The sequence below is a fragment of the Sprattus sprattus genome, assembly GCF_963457725.1.
Source record: "Sprattus sprattus genome assembly, chromosome: 19".
NCBI lineage: Eukaryota > Metazoa > Chordata > Actinopteri > Clupeiformes > Clupeidae > Sprattus > Sprattus sprattus.
The window spans coordinates 6,377,089-6,392,653 of NC_137917.1; the positions used below are offsets into that span (position 1 = coordinate 6,377,089).

At 45.3% G+C, this 15,565-nt stretch overlaps 1 protein-coding gene across 1 annotated transcript; it reads left to right on the top strand.

Annotated features, from left to right (window-relative positions):
- Window positions 1-6,669: 6,669 nt before the first annotated feature.
- znf628 (zinc finger protein 628) lies at window positions 6,670-15,447 on the top strand (the record flags this gene model as incomplete). The annotated part of the gene is made up of 7 exons (XM_080857374.1): window positions 6,670-6,892; window positions 7,323-7,875; window positions 10,405-10,477; window positions 10,828-11,898; window positions 12,164-12,494; window positions 12,889-13,043; window positions 13,210-15,447. Exons 2-7 carry the CDS (start codon window positions 7,496-7,498, stop codon window positions 15,445-15,447), a joined length of 4,248 nt encoding a protein of 1,415 aa, XP_080713500.1. The 5' UTR covers window positions 6,670-6,892; window positions 7,323-7,495.
- Window positions 15,448-15,565: the final 118 nt, after the last annotated feature.

The following is a 15,565-nucleotide window of genomic DNA, read 5'->3' on the forward strand; positions in this document are numbered from 1 at the left end:
TCAAGGAAAGAAGACATCTGGAGCACGTGACTCTTTCCGGACTTCCATTTATTTATTCATTTTACCCGTTTATTTATTTATTTATCCAACTATTTATAAACAGCCTTTTGGCTTGAACTCTTGGGATCCGAACAAATATGAAATGTAAGTTTTTTTTCATGTTTTTTGTTGCTTAGATTGACAGAAATCACTACTTAATTAACTTATGAGTTCTAATACCACTGTGCCGCTTTGTAGCCTAATTAGTGTTTAGTCCGTTTCCATTTCAAGAAGGCCTGTTTCAATTCCACCTCCAGGTGATGTGATTGCTGCTCTTGTCGCTTGGGATTTCTCACCTAAGCTTTGCCTGTCTAAACTGTATGATGTTCTGCAAATTCTTGTTAAGTGCATTGATTCATCACGGCTCTAATGACTGACGGACGCACAGCAGCGAGAAGTTATGGCCAAAGTTATTTGGCTTAGCCCTAACCTGCGGCTCCAGCGGTTGTCATTTCATGCCAAGGCATTCATCATGTTGACAGCAGTTGTAGTTCATGTATAATCTCTCTGTTGCAAGGCAAAAACTTGAATTTGAAGGTTATTGCCTCAGCAATGGGCATTTTAAGATTTTTTATTGTGGGCTGCTTGGAATGGTAATCCCCAAAAACATAATGCAAAACATGTATTGTCAATGACTAATGGGTGCAGTGTTTATTTAAGTTACTGGCTAGCGTGCTACACTGGCTGCTATTTGTACATTTAAGTATTATTGAGTGAATCTTTTTTTAGTTTTTGCTTGCCAATAAAACACACATTATTTTGCAATCCTCTGGCAGTGTTTCAGCTGGGTTAAAATCAAGAATGTCATACCTCAAACCCATTCAATTTACAGCACTGCTAGTTGAACTCCAATTATGTCAATTAATGACCCTCTCTCTCTCTGTTTTTTTCAGTGCTGGTTGACTCCTCCTCATCCCTTCTCCTGTCGCTGCTATTGGCCCAGCTGCCTTTGTTTACATCTGCTCGGCCTCGACAATACCATGTCCATAACGACTTTGACAAGCTGACCAATCAAACAAGGCATCTGCTGAAACTCACACAAGATCTAATGGTAAGATATTATGATTGAAATGATAAGATATGTTGACACGAAATGTGGCAGCCAAGTGGGGAGCGGTCCGACTCAACATTTAAACGATTACTTGCCCCCATGTTCAAGTTGAGATGAATCTCTCTCTTTCTCTCTCTCTCTCTCTCTCTCTCTCTCTCTCTCTCTCTCTCTCTCTCTCTCTCTCTTTCTTCTTTGCGGCACTCAGATGCATTTATCACAATTGCTAGCACAGCTGGTGGTAACTCTGGCCACCCGGATACAGATATAAATCTATTACAGTAGTTCCCTATCTGACTGTAATAACAGTGACCTGGATGGGTGCCCAGACACCTCCACTTAATGGTTAAGCTGCCTCAGGTGCTCTTCTGTACTGGAGTCTCAGGGGAAAAAAACAGTCTCTGTGAAATCTAAACTCTGGGCTGCGCTCCAACATCCTGCTGGTCACCTGTTAGACCCTCCCCTGCCTCCACAGACTGGCACTCTTGCTTGAGGCCCAGACTGATTCTCCGGGGTGTTACTATCAATACCCAAAAGGTCTTCTGTAACGTCAAAGGCCTTGGCAGCAGCAGTGAGGGGCTAAACGCCCTGGTTGTGAAGTGCAGCACTACTGTGGTGTCTGAACCCTCAGTGTGAAATCATAAGCCGTCTGGAAAATGCATGTGAGACGTCTATATTCCTGTAACACGGCACTGTCGTTGTTGTAGTCATGGGGGGATTCAGACCTTTGTGTCTGCAGCATGCTGTTGTGATTCCAATACACTTGTTCCCTAAAGTGGCACTTAGTGATTGAGAGGGTGGAGGTAGGCGGTGGGTGACAACACCATCTCTTCAATGCCATCAGAACTCAGTGACCTCTGGTGATGAATGTTCTGCTTGTACTGTATGCTCCGCTCAGAAACCATGCTTGAATATTGGATAGACTCTCTGCGTCTGTTCCTTGGTTCTTCTGTGCTTGCCTAAGAGTGTTTTAGTGTGTGCTGTTGAACTGAGAGTTCAAATTTGTGTACCGAAGCTGTGATCAGTGTATTAGTGGTGTTCTGTGTTTAGTATGGGTGCCAGATGTGAGGGGTGGTGGAGCATTATCAAAGACCGCTCTGGTGACAAAGAGGCAGAGCACAGGGATCGCCTTTTGAAAAAATATTTTGTTAGTTTTTCAATGACATGAAACATTTATTTTGGTTTCTTTTCTTCTTGTATGGAGTTCCACTTAACAGGGGTCAAGGCTAGGAAAGAAAAATAGAATGGGAGTCGACGGAAAGTCCCCACAAGGAGGCAATAAAATAGTGTGTGGTGTGTGTGTGTGTGTGGTGTGTTTTTGTCTCAAGCGGGTTGCAGAACATGTGCATTGTATGTAGATATGTAGCTTTTATGTATGTGTGTGTGTGTGTGTGTGTGTGTGTGTGTGTGTGTGTGTGTGTGTGTGTGTGTGTGTGTGTGTGTGTGTGTGTGTGTGTGTGTGAGTGTGTGTATGCATGGGTACGCATGCGTATCTGTTGGTGAGAATGTGTGTGCTTCCTCGATTGTACCAGTGCAGTGAATGCATGGCACACAGTATATGTACTGTGTTGTAAATAGCTGTGGGCTTTGTAGGTGTGGTGTTTGGTGTTTAGTTTTCGGTCGCCACAGCAAAGTGGCCTGATAAAAATCAGACGGATTTATCACATTCCAGTATTTGCATTCAGGAACATGGGAGGATGAGGCGGTGGGAGGGAAGGCTCAGTCAAGTGAGGTCATGATCTGCAGTGGAGGCAAAGAAAGAAAGAGGAAGGGGGGAATGGGAGGACAAGAGAGAATTACAGGGCTGACAGAGATGGCTTGCGAAGTGAAGCAGAAGAGATAAAGAGATCAGAGAGCCAGGTGGAGAGAGAATGGCCAACACTCTTTGTGTGTGTATGTGTGTGCCAGGCACATGTGCACACACCTGTGTGTGTGCGTGTGTGTGTGTGTGCGCTTGCGTTTGTGTTTGTGTGCATTAATGTGTGTTTTAACACATCTGTGGGAGGCTGTATCTGAGGATGCTTAGATAATGAGTTAGAGAGAGAAGGAGCATGATATTGTGTTCATTAGATCAGATAGACAATAGATCTAAACAATGTTTATAGAAAATTTTAAAGGCCAAAGGAAATAAATTGTGCAAGATCATGGATATGTGACCTACAGATGATCCTTACATATAAGGGCATTTGGGACAAGAAGGGGGTTGAGACATAAGAAAGTCAACTACACTGTGGGGATAAAATGACATGGCATTACATGGATACAAAAGAAGAAGTAACAGTTTCTTCAAAATGCTACTTTCCTCCAGCATCCTCTAAGAAGCTTGTATTATACACCTGTGTATGTACAGTAGATTCAAATTAAGTCTAGATCATTCATTGACACATTAACAAACTGGCACATACCACTGAGGTCTATCTTTTAAACAGTTAAATTAGGAATGATGACTTCTGTACTAAATATCTGAAAAGCTTTTACTGCTAAGCGAGTCTGGCTTGTCAAGGAGTCTGTCTACCTGTGCTGGCTTTCTTGCTCCTGTTGCTCCTGTTTGGTTTGCCATCTCAGGTTTAGTCTGCCCTCCAGTGGCTCAGAGTTGCTACTATCAGGATTCTCCTGCGCTTCACGTCATGATGCCATTTTAAGCCGCGGCCCTGGAGTTTCCCTCTGTCCTCTGTTGTCTATTCGCCTGCAATTTCTTAGTCATTGCATATGTTGTTATTCTTCCTCTAAAAAACATCCTGTGGTTTCAGGTCACTAACTTTTATGGCTGTTGTTTAAAGGTTAAATTTGGGCGAACTTTCTTTGACTCCACACATTTGTAATTCTGCCAAAATGACAAAAGGGTTGTTTGGAGTTTCTAGACATGCATTGTGTTTTTAACACTTCTGCGCATTTAAAACTTGCATGCTTTGTTGGTTTACTCGAACCGTAAAGCTTATTTTCATACTTTTGCTTTTTTTCACTTTCAGAGAGAACACTCCCTTGACACGGAGATTGAGAATCACAGATTCAAGTCTCTCCCATCTATGGGCAACAGAGCAACAGATCTAAGCGCACTAGAGGTATGAGTGAACTCATTTTTTTTCTTTCACTGTAAAAATTCCTTTCGCTTATTTGTGTGTGTTCGAACCGTTTGTCCTCAAAGGCTCGATCTGCTAGATTCAGTCTGTGGTTCTTTTCTTCTGTGCTCTGTCACACCCAACTGACATCTCTCTCTCTTCCTGTTTACTCTCTGCAGTTGAAGCCCACTCTTTCCCAGCTGCACGCCGATCTCAAGACCTTCGAGTATCACTTTGACTGGCTGCACCGAGTCTCACGGAAGCATCAACACGCCGCCATACCCAAACTGGTGGAAATCATCTCCCAAATTAAGAACCTTATCAACTCACTTCAACGCCAGGTAAGGCTACTTCCAAAAATCTGCCCCAGGAATGCTCATGCTCTCTGATTAGTAATACTAGTAATACAACAGCCTAAACGTTGAGAGTATGACGTTTGAATTATGATGAGATACCTAAAGTAAGTCATTATATGTTGCTGCATCTGTCTTGCCCTTTCTTTTCCTGATCTAAGGGATCTCCTGTTTTGTTTTTCTCTGTAGATGGGTAGAATGGATGCCCCCCGGCTTAACCCTCCCTTCCCATCTCTCCCTCCACACCCAAGCGTCCACTGGGAGGTGGTCCAGTCTTCTTTAGAGCTCCTCCAGCAGTTCCGTCTCTTCTGTGACTGGGCAACAAGGGCATTCCTTACTTTAAAGTCAAAGGTCCCAGCATGATGAGGTCACTGTCACTATCCAGCAACACTATCCACACTTTTGCCAATGGCCTGACTCTGCTGACCCACAGCTCTCTTGGCTCAGATTTCGGTACAACACCTGCACACCAGCACCATTGTCCGTATTATGGATGGCCAACATCCTAGCCATCATCTTTGTTCCATATACTCATACATTTACAATATCAGCAGTTGTTCATCAAGCACACGGCTGTAAATTGGAGTTAATTTGAAGTACCACAACCAGACTCACCCAGGTCTCAGCCAATGGCATGGCTCCATTCTTAAGCCCGGCAGTTGGCCACTGCAGTTGCCTTACTCCTTGTCCTATCAACACTCTCCTCTTTTCCCTTTACATTTTTGATCATATTTGTTATTTATATTATTATTTATTTATTTATTGTTGTTGTTAGTTATTTATTTGGTGTCATTATTTATTTAATTTTGTGACATGTTGTTTTAAATTTGATGTCTCTCCATTCATACTTAAGGCATTGATTCTCTCCTTAGACGTCCTATGTATCTCTTTTCTATGATGTTTTTGCTTCATAGGATAAAACATTCCACGTAGCACTTGTGTATCTTAAACTGTCATAGTAAACTGATTGTACTTTAACATGTTTCAGTGAGGGGGCTGGGGGGAGGGCAGAGGGGTAGCTGTACCCTAAAATGGAATTCTTAGGTTACAATAATCTGCCACTAGATGTAGCAATAGTTGGGAGTTTGATACAGTGCCATATGCCATAATGTAAAATGTGTAGATAGAGTTGCAAAGCACTGATCTGTTTCATCTTTTTTTCATTTTCTTTGCACAAAATGTATTGGGTTTGCATCAAGGTGCAGTATCATTTCAAGCAACATCAAGTCAAACAGCAAGTCAAACCGAAGCCTTAAAATACTATGTATTGTGATATTGTGATACTATGGTACTGTACAGTGTACATATGTACCAGAATGTAAAAAGTTGAATACAATGCAAATGTGTACTATATTGTAGTTTCCTATGATATCATTTCCTGTACTCCTGTACAATTCTATCACTATCATTGTGTCGCAATATCAATATTAATCTGTTTTTAGTATTTTGATACAGTATTTCTTAATTTATTATATTTTTTCAATATTATTTATTTCCCGTCTGAAGTTTTTTACTTTTATACGTAAACTTATTAAAATCTGTATTGCTGCAATCATCTCTGTTGATACTGATCTTTATGTAAGGCCTACAACCTCCATCAGTGAATGTTCTCACACATCTGTGGTATCCCAGGAAATGAGCAGATGAACTGATTTACAACACAAAAATAAATGAATTATCTCAAGCAACTTGAATTTCTGGTGGTATGATCAGTGTACTACAATAGGCTAGACTGCACGTTTACTAATATTTAATAATTTGTCAACCACAATAATGCTGGAACCCTAAAAACTACGCTGTCTACAAGGGTGTTCAAAACTACATTACCTACAAGGCTTTGCGAAAAGTGTACAAGAGGCTTGAGTATTCTGTTTTCGGTCTTTCTTGAGTGCTGGCACAGTCTAATTTCATCTTTAGTTAAGAAGAATAATGATGGGTACATTTGCAACCAAAGTTAAATCATAACATAGCGTAAACTACTATGTTTCTCCTTCAGAATTGGAAAAGAACGGTATGCCAAACCTATTGACCAATGACACTGGCGGAATGCGGTTTGGCATAGACCAATAACTAAAGCTTTTACTGGGAGGCTACGGCAGGCGGGTGACTGCTGGTTAGTTTGTGCTCGAGATTATTGTTAAGGTTGTATGGAGTAACACTGCGGGTCTCAGTCCTTTTTCAACACATAGACAAGATCAGCTATATCATGTAAATAGCATTGGACAACTATCCTGTGCAATTGTGCACAAACCCCTCATCAGTCGTTCCGACGCATCGGAAATTTAGACGGACTGAGGGTACATTTTACTCGAGAAGGCCGGTTTACAGTTGGACCCAATCCGCAGGTTTCATGCAGTAATCCACTGATTACCGACTTAAATTTGTTTCTGAAGGTGAGTGCACACATTTGATGAAGCATTTGGCCTTTGAGAAATGTTATTACCTGACACAACAAGACATGAGCAGACCGATACAGAAAGCAGGGTAGGGAGGAGGGGAAGATACTAGGGAGGAGGAGGGATTTAAAGGGAAAGTGTGTTGATGTTTTGCCGACCCAATTAAATGTATGAGCCCTTGGTATCAGGGATGCTTTTAGGATTTGTAAATAAACTAATGTTTTTTCGGCGTCTCTTGCTAATGTTTCAATGAAATAAAGTAAATAGTTACTGTGCAAACAAACATAACACTCACACTTAAATAAAGGCAAAAACACCATTTGAGTGGTATGTGTAAGTAACTCATCTCACTCTCCTACTGAGTGTTAGCCATAGATATTAGCAACCAAGTAGAATGTTTTAAACTGAGAACGTTCATTGCTCACAGGTGAAGTTTATCGTCCAACATCTTCTGATGAAGACTGTGGCAGCCACACATGAAGAACATACCTGAGTCTTAGCTTGGACTGGTCCACCAAGAATGAACCCAATAATGAGAAAGATGGAACCTGATTGTAAAAATTAACAGGATCCCTTTGCACACTTGTAACCCTTGGCCTAATGAAGATGGCCAATTCCGTGGCCACTCTGGTGGTCCAGACGGAACTCCTCCCGACTCAGTCGTCATCGTTGCTGTCTCCGTTTCCCTCTCTGCTCGCTCCCGGCGAAGATGTGGAGGAGGACAGTGAGAGATCAGAGGAGAAGACGGCCAGTGAGGTGGTGCTCACTGGTATGGAGATGGTGACGTCAACTTCGTCTCCAGTGACGTCTGCACCCCCGAATCCTGAACATCCTTTTCAGTGCCTGGATTGTGGAAAGAGCTTCAAATGGTCCTCCAGACTGGCCCACCATCAGCGCAGCCACAACAACGAGAGGCCCTACCGCTGCAACCTCTGCCCAAAGGCTTTCAAGGGTTCCTCTGCGTTGCTCTACCACCAAAGGTATGGCCTTAGGTTGCTTCATGATTTGCATTTTATCTCAAACCTAAGGAAAATGCATGCATAGGGTATCTCTCTTATAACTTAAGACACATCATGTGCATCACCTATAAACCCATGGATGGAAACATTATGGTTATGGTTAAGGTATTTAGCAGACGCTTTTGTCCAAGACGACTTGAAAAACATAGGATGATCAATGAATCAATTTATGGTAATAATAATGATTATTTATAATTCCAAATGACCGTGTATTGTCCCCCCCACAACAAAATGAGATCACTGTATGCATCGCATTATGAATCATCTGCAATGGTCTGGCAACACATGCAGAAAGGCCCATTCAAATTCATTTGAAATATCTAGTTTAAAATTAACCAGGGTCCAGACAAGAAAATTTGTAGTATATTGTGTAAAATAGGATTTGATCTTCCGAACATGATCAAGTAAAAACCGACAAGAGCTTGAGACAGAAGGTACATGCTCATAGAAATGGAGTTGGTCATCAATTATAACCCCCTAGTTTTGTGAAGGTTTAACTGGGGTAAAAGAAGATGAACCAAGCTGAATATTAATATTTTGAGGGATAGCTTCCTTGGCTGGGAATACCAGGAGCTCAGTTTTTGAAAGATTGAGCTGAAGGTGCCGACCCCTTATCTAAAATGAAATATCAGTGAAGCATGCAGAAATTCAAGTTAATATTGTGGAATCGGCCAAACATACCGGAGAACACATGGGAACGGATGGTCTCACCTAAGGTAGATAGAAACTAAGAGGGGCCCCAGTACCGATCCCTGAGGTACATCAGTGCAGAGGTGATGAGATTTTGATACTTGCCCCTGCGAAAAAATACTGAATGAACCTCCACTGAGGTACACAGATAAAAGAGCAGTTTCAGGATATCAGACTTGCTTGAAGGCAGTCTTTTCAAGAATCTTGAGACAGCTCTTAAATTCTTCACATCAGATAGGTTGGATGAAACTTTCTTAACCAAAGTAACATGAGCCTGTTTGAATGATGTAGAAAACTTTCCAGAACTGCGTGAAGTATTGACTACTAGTTTGTTAGCGGGTAAAAATAGACTGAAGAAGGGTGGTTGGAATGGAGACCAGAGAACCTGTTGTGGGTTGACTCCTAGAGACATATTTTTCATTGAGAGGGAAGAAGGAATTCAATGATTGCTCCAAAGTCTAGACAGGGTAAAACCATTTAGGAAGACGTTTCCTACTATCAGTGGCATTGTAAAAATGTTCTGTGACGGATACAAGTTAAATAAAGTAAATACAATGTATGTAATGTTGTCGATGTTAAGGTGAATAGCTTATGCTTTAAATTCCACGTATGTGTAACTGGAAACTGTCCTAACTGCTTTGAAACTGCTTTCTCCATTATAAACCCCAAGTATTATCGATGTTGTACTTCAGTACTTACTTTGAAGGAAGGTTACTTAGAGATATGGCCTCTGTTGCATGTTTTTGAAGATTCTTTGATAAAGATTTAGTGTTGGATAGAAGAAGACCTGATCTTTTGCCTTGGAGTTGTTGAGGTCATTTGTGTCATCAACATAGCTGAATATTTCTTCTGCATTAGTCATAGACAGGGTGTTGTTTCTCAGTTTATAATTTTTGAAAGCTTTATGGCTTTGTGCTGTAGAAGTTCAATTACCGGTCAGTCTAAAGCCCCATTTACATGAAGCCTAGATTCACTGAATAGGTTTTTCACACAAATCGAATCTTTTAATTTCGTAAAGACGGAGCCTGGTAACGAGAGATTTGCGTAAAACGGAGCCACCAGATTGTGTTGAACAGGCTGTAGTACATACCCTACGCCTGTGGGTGGCGCTTTAGCGCTGCTTCATACAACTGAAAAAACGTGAAAAAAGTAGTAGAAAAGACTAAACAGCACACGGTTAAACACATTACACAAGACATTCAAGCTCCAATTAGCACATTACATTATGGTGGTTAATAAAATCAGTGGTCAGACTAAAGGTTATGCGGAAATTAATTATATTTTCTATTGATAATAAAGAGTTTGGAACAGTACAACATGACATGGCTGTCATCCCATTTCCCATGAGGCTTTGCTCCGACCATTCTACATTAATATATGAAGAAAAACGCTAATTAAATCGCTGGCCAATTTATATTTGTGGTCATGAAAGTTATGTTACGTCTGAATAAAAAGAATTAGATCAAGATAGGAGGCTAAACAAAAATCAGTAGGCTGGATTAATGAGAGTGAATTCGAGAACCACCACGAGTGAGATGTAAACGGAGAACAAGTGATGTATATATTGGTTGGAGATCGCGAAGCGAGCCCGTGGGGCAATGACGTCATCAGGTTGCTTGAATCCGTGCAGACGAACACCAGCCCCCGTACCGCCCCCGATTCGGATCGTTACGGATACTGTGTGCGGATAGAGAGTGTTCGTCAAAATGATAGGGCTATCTGTATTCTGAACTTTACTGACGCAGACAAACTAGACTTCGTCTGTACATGGCCTAATGGTACAAACTGTTGCTACCTTAGGTCACACTCTGGTGAGAAGCCTTATAAGTGTGAAGACTGTGGCAAAGCCTTCAAACGTTCTTCTCTGCTCCAGGTGAGTCATCCCACTTAGTGTTATGGAAATGCAGCATATTTTCTCTTTCATACAGCATCATGTTTATATAGGTCATGGGTCAAAAGAATTGGCAAAGTAAATGGAAATGTTTACATACCTCAGGGTACCTCCTGAACCCAACAGCTAATTGCAGGCTGGAGTGGTTACACCCTAGACCGTAGCAAACAACTGCCATGTAATTAGCACCGACCCCAGGAAAAATCCACTTTCCTTCAAGTACCAGCAAGATATATTATGTTACTAGTATGTAATATTATAAAACTAATTATGGCACTCTATAGACTGTTGTTAGACATGGTTTCAGGGCAAATGTGGCCATTCATTTGCAGGTTCACCGCAGCGTTCACACAGGACTCCGTACCTTCCAGTGCCCCTACTGCCCCCTCACCTTCAAATGGAGCTCCCACTACCAGTACCACCTGCGCCAGCACACTGGGGAGTGCCCCTACCCGTGTGACAGCTGCCCCAAGGCCTTCAAGAACTCCAGTAGCCTGCGTAGACACAAGAATGTGCATCTGGGTCTCAAACCTTACGTCTGTGCCGTGTGCAGCAAAGCCTTCACACAGTCCACCAACCTGCGGCAGCACATGCGCATACACACTGGTGAGCGGCCCTACGTCTGCAACCAATGCGGGCGCAGCTTCACACACTCGTCCAATCTAGCGCTGCATCGCAACTCGCATCTCGATGACAAGAGTAAGACTGGAGGAGCTGAGGGAAAGGAGGTGGCCTTGGAGGGGACTGCAGGGGCTGTAGTACACGGGACTACAGCCACAGAGGAGTTGAGTGCTGTGGGGGTCGGGATCCAAGACATGGTGGGCTTTGTGAGTCAGCAAGCTGGGCTAGGCGTTGGTGAAGTGTACCTCACCCATCACACCTCATCGGGTTCTACAACCCAGACCATGCTGACGCTGACGCCCACCACGGTGGCGTCGGCTGTGGAGCACGTGCACATGACCACAGACACGGGTGCCAGTGTGCTGCTTTACAGTTGTGGCAGCTGCAACCAGACCTTCACCTCACAGGGGGACCTAGAGGAGCACCAGACCCTCCACCTGGGGTCCCTTGGGCCTGGGTCTACAATAGGGCCAGGGAACGAAGATGCAACAGGGGCCGAGGCAGCCACCGTCAGCCTGGTCGGGGCTGGACCCCTCCTGGCAGATTTTGAGGAGGTGGTGGAGACAACCACGGCTGCAGAGACTGGGCAGGGAGGAGTTGGTGGACAAAATGGTCAGGCACAGTACGATCTCCTCCAGGGCTTCACTACGGTACCACAGTTGCCCTCTGATGTCAGTGTACCCACAGACACAACAGGGGGAGCTGCAACTGTCTCCAATGTCTGCACCTACTGCGGGAAAAGCTTCAAGACCAGCAGTGGGCTAACCAGGCATGTGACACAGGTAGGATTGATCAGGCTGCAAAAGGATGAGAAAATACATATATATTCACCTGAACAGGCTATAGCATATATAGATCTATGTTATTTTAATTTGTGTTACAAAAGCTAAAACTTATTACACACATTTGAATACATTACAATTGTATATAATGTTCTTTATAGTATAATTATCTGTTCTTTACCTGTTTCCTGATATAAAAAAAAATGGCCCGTCTGCTGTGCCCATCACTGTCTCATCGGGCTGTCACTCTGTCCCTCTCTCTCAGACCCACTCTCGCTCTCAGTTCAACTGCTCTGCGTGCGACCGCTCCTTCCCTCTCCTCTCCTCCCTCCTGACCCACCAGTACTCACACACGCCAGAGCAGCGCCTCCTGGCTGAGGCCGAGGCCGAAATTGTCTGCCCCCCTTCTCTCTCCCTGCCCCTGCCGTCCTCCCCCACCGCCAAAGGAAGGGAGGGTGAGGAAGGGGAGAGAGAGATCCACGTCAGCCTCATTGCTGTCACGGAGGAGGGCGAGCGAGACACGGCTAAGCCTGCGACGAGAGGGGCAGGGAAAGGAGGCCGTAGAGGGGGAATCAGCAAGACCGTTGGCAACGGTGGTGAGAGAACTTCACATTTTAGATAACATTATGACTTGCATTCTGGTTTAGGTCTGTGGGAAATGAAAGTATTGTAGTTGGGGTGTACTGAAATATCGTTGTTATGACACTACAAACTTTGTTAGGCACAATGGGCAAAAAGACCACACCTGGCAATTTGGTTCACCACATGCAGCTCCACAGGTTCAGCTTAAAGGTATTTCAGAGGTATAATTTAACAACCTAGTTATGCACCTTGTGCATAAATGCCACATATGTCTCTCATTGGATCCTGAAAGTCAATGTTATTAAGGCAATGTGTTACTGCAACATGAGGGAAAAATTATGCTTTTAGGTTCAGGTTCTCAGTAGTCCAACATCTCCCTTATGGTGGCTGTTTGTCTTTGTTTTCCAGATCGTCCATACCGCTGCTCAGAATGCGGGAAGTCATTTAAGGGCTCCTCTGGTCTCCGCTACCACATGCGCGACCACACAGGAGAAAGGCCCTACCGCTGCACTGAATGTGGAAAGACCTTCAAGAGGTCCTCTCTGCTCTCCATCCATCAGAGAGTGAGTACCACCTTTGCGGTCCAAGTACAGTTTTAAGTGGTTTTTAATCTGAACGTTCTGGCCATAGATGAACCTTGTTGCTATGATTTGGTTGGAAATATTAAACCTGTAAGATATGTGCATTTGTATGAGGCCTAATTCCTAACCTTTATCTTGCCCTCAATAGGTCCATACTGGTGTGCGTGCCTTCCAGTGCCCCTACTGCCCCCTCACCTTCAAATGGAGCTCCCACTACCAGTACCACCTGCGCCAGCACACTGGTGAGCGGCCCTATGTGTGCCAGGAATGCGGCAAGTCCTTCAAGAACACCAGCTGCCTGCGGCGCCACAGCCAGCTGCACTCGGGCCTGAGGCCGCACTCCTGCACCGTCTGCGGCAAGGCCTTCTCACAGACATCCAACCTGAAGCAGCATGAGCGTACACACTCAGGTGAGAGGCCCTTTCAGTGCGGCCAGTGCCACAAGAGCTTCACACACTCGTCCAACCTGCAGCTGCACCTGCGCACGCACTCCTCGCGCAAGGACTTCAAGTGCCAGCACTGTGGCAAGGAATTTGTCATGCACTCCTACCTGCAGAGGCACCTCAGGACCCATGCCAGTGGTGGCGTAGGTGCTAAGGAGGGGGCAAAGGTCACCAAGGGAGTAGGTGCCAGCGGGACTATGGGAGGCCCAGCCCAGACCTTGAGTCTGAGCATGAACACCCCGGGAGGCCTCAGTTCTCTGTTCCCGGACAGCTCAGGGAACTCAACGCTGCTGCTCTCGCCATCAAACTTGGACATCCCTCTCAACACCTCGCAAAATTACTTCATGATCCAGACGCCTTCAGGGCTGCAGCTCATCCCTCTTTCTAACCCTACGCCCACACAGCCTCCACCTCCTCCTCCACCCCCACCTCCCCCCCAACCTCCTCCACAGCCACAATCCCAGAACTATCTGCTTCTGCAGTGCCAGGGAACAAATGGGAGCCAACCCAGCCTAATTCTCGTCCCCACGTCATCTAATCCTGTAACTGCAGAGCCACAGCCTCTTCCTGTGGTGCAGACCATCCCTGCGCTGCAGTCAGTTCTGGGGCAAGCCCAAACCCAGATCACCCAGTTTCAGACTGTCCAGACCCAACCTCGCTACATCGTAACCAACACCAACAGCACCAACACCCAGGTTGTCACGACTGCACCCCAGAACTCCACGCTAACAAGGCCCATTTTGGGGAAGCTCACCAGCACCAAAACTGGAAGGAGTAGAAGGGGTCGAAAACCCAAAGCCTCATCCCAGAAACCCGGTCTGGCAGCTCCAACAGTCCTTCAGTCAGCAACTGTGTCAGCAGCCGTCACCAAGCCCAGTACTACTGTTAGCACGCCGATAGCCAGCAGCATGCTGTCTCAGCCACCAGCTTGTGCCAATCAGGCTCCCCCTACCAGCACCTCTGCCCCCACAGCGGTGAAGGTCGAACCCAAAATGGAACCAGAACATTTGATGACCCTGGGTGGTCACCTCTCAGAGCCCTCTGCTGCTTGGACAGACCAGACTACACCTGCAGAAGACAAGTCTTCAGATCCGTTGCCAGAGGAGAGGTTTGTCCTGTGCTTTGAAAAAGACACTGGAGGAGACGGAAAGAAGGAGGAGAGGGAAATAGGTGTGGATGGAGGTGGGGAAGGGGGAAGGTCCTACGTGTTACAGTTCGACGGTGGGGCAGAGCGAGACGGAGGCGAGTGTGAGGGTGGGAGGAGACAGGAGGAGTCATACGTGCTCCACTTCCAGGCAGATGGAGAGAGGGAAGGAGATGGAGGAAAGGAGGAGGGTGGGATGGTGTCCTTAAACTTCCAGGATTGGGGAACAGAGAGGCAAGCAGAGAGAACATCTGGCTTAGAGGAAGGTGTCGAAGGGGAGGGTGAGTCATTCATCCTCCATTTTCAAGCCGCTGACGCCCACGAAGAAGGGGCACAGCCAGGTGCAGGATACCCTGAAGCCCAGGGCAATGGCTTAGGTCTTTCCTGTCCACCTGCTCAGGCCTTGGTTCCACTGGGTGGGCAGGAGGTGGTCTTTCAGTTGGAGGATGAGGCCAAAATGGTAGGAGGTTCAGGGTCTGGAGACAATGTCCAGATGATTGCACTGATTGAGGGAGAAGGGGCCAGTTCTAGACAGGGTGGTGCTTTTGGCCCAGTTGAGGGGACAGTGGGGGAAAGCAGGGAACAGATGGAGGGGATCTTTCAGTTGGAGGGAGGGGAGGGCATCGTCATTATCGAAGTGAGCACCAGCAGTCTCAGAGACGGAGGGATGGAGGAAGGAGGAGGGGTGACATTAGAAAGAATCGACGGAAAAGAAATGAGTGATATTCGGGAGGTAACGGTTGGGGTCATGTCGGAAGCTGAGGCCCACGGACAGAAAAATGCAGAAAATGAGGACTAAACGGCTGCCAAGAGCAGCACTGTGAGGAGTGATGACTGAACTCTGGATTTTAGTTAAATCCATTAACCTTCTTTCATATCTAACTGTATGCCTTATAGCTTGGATCACACCTCTCTTT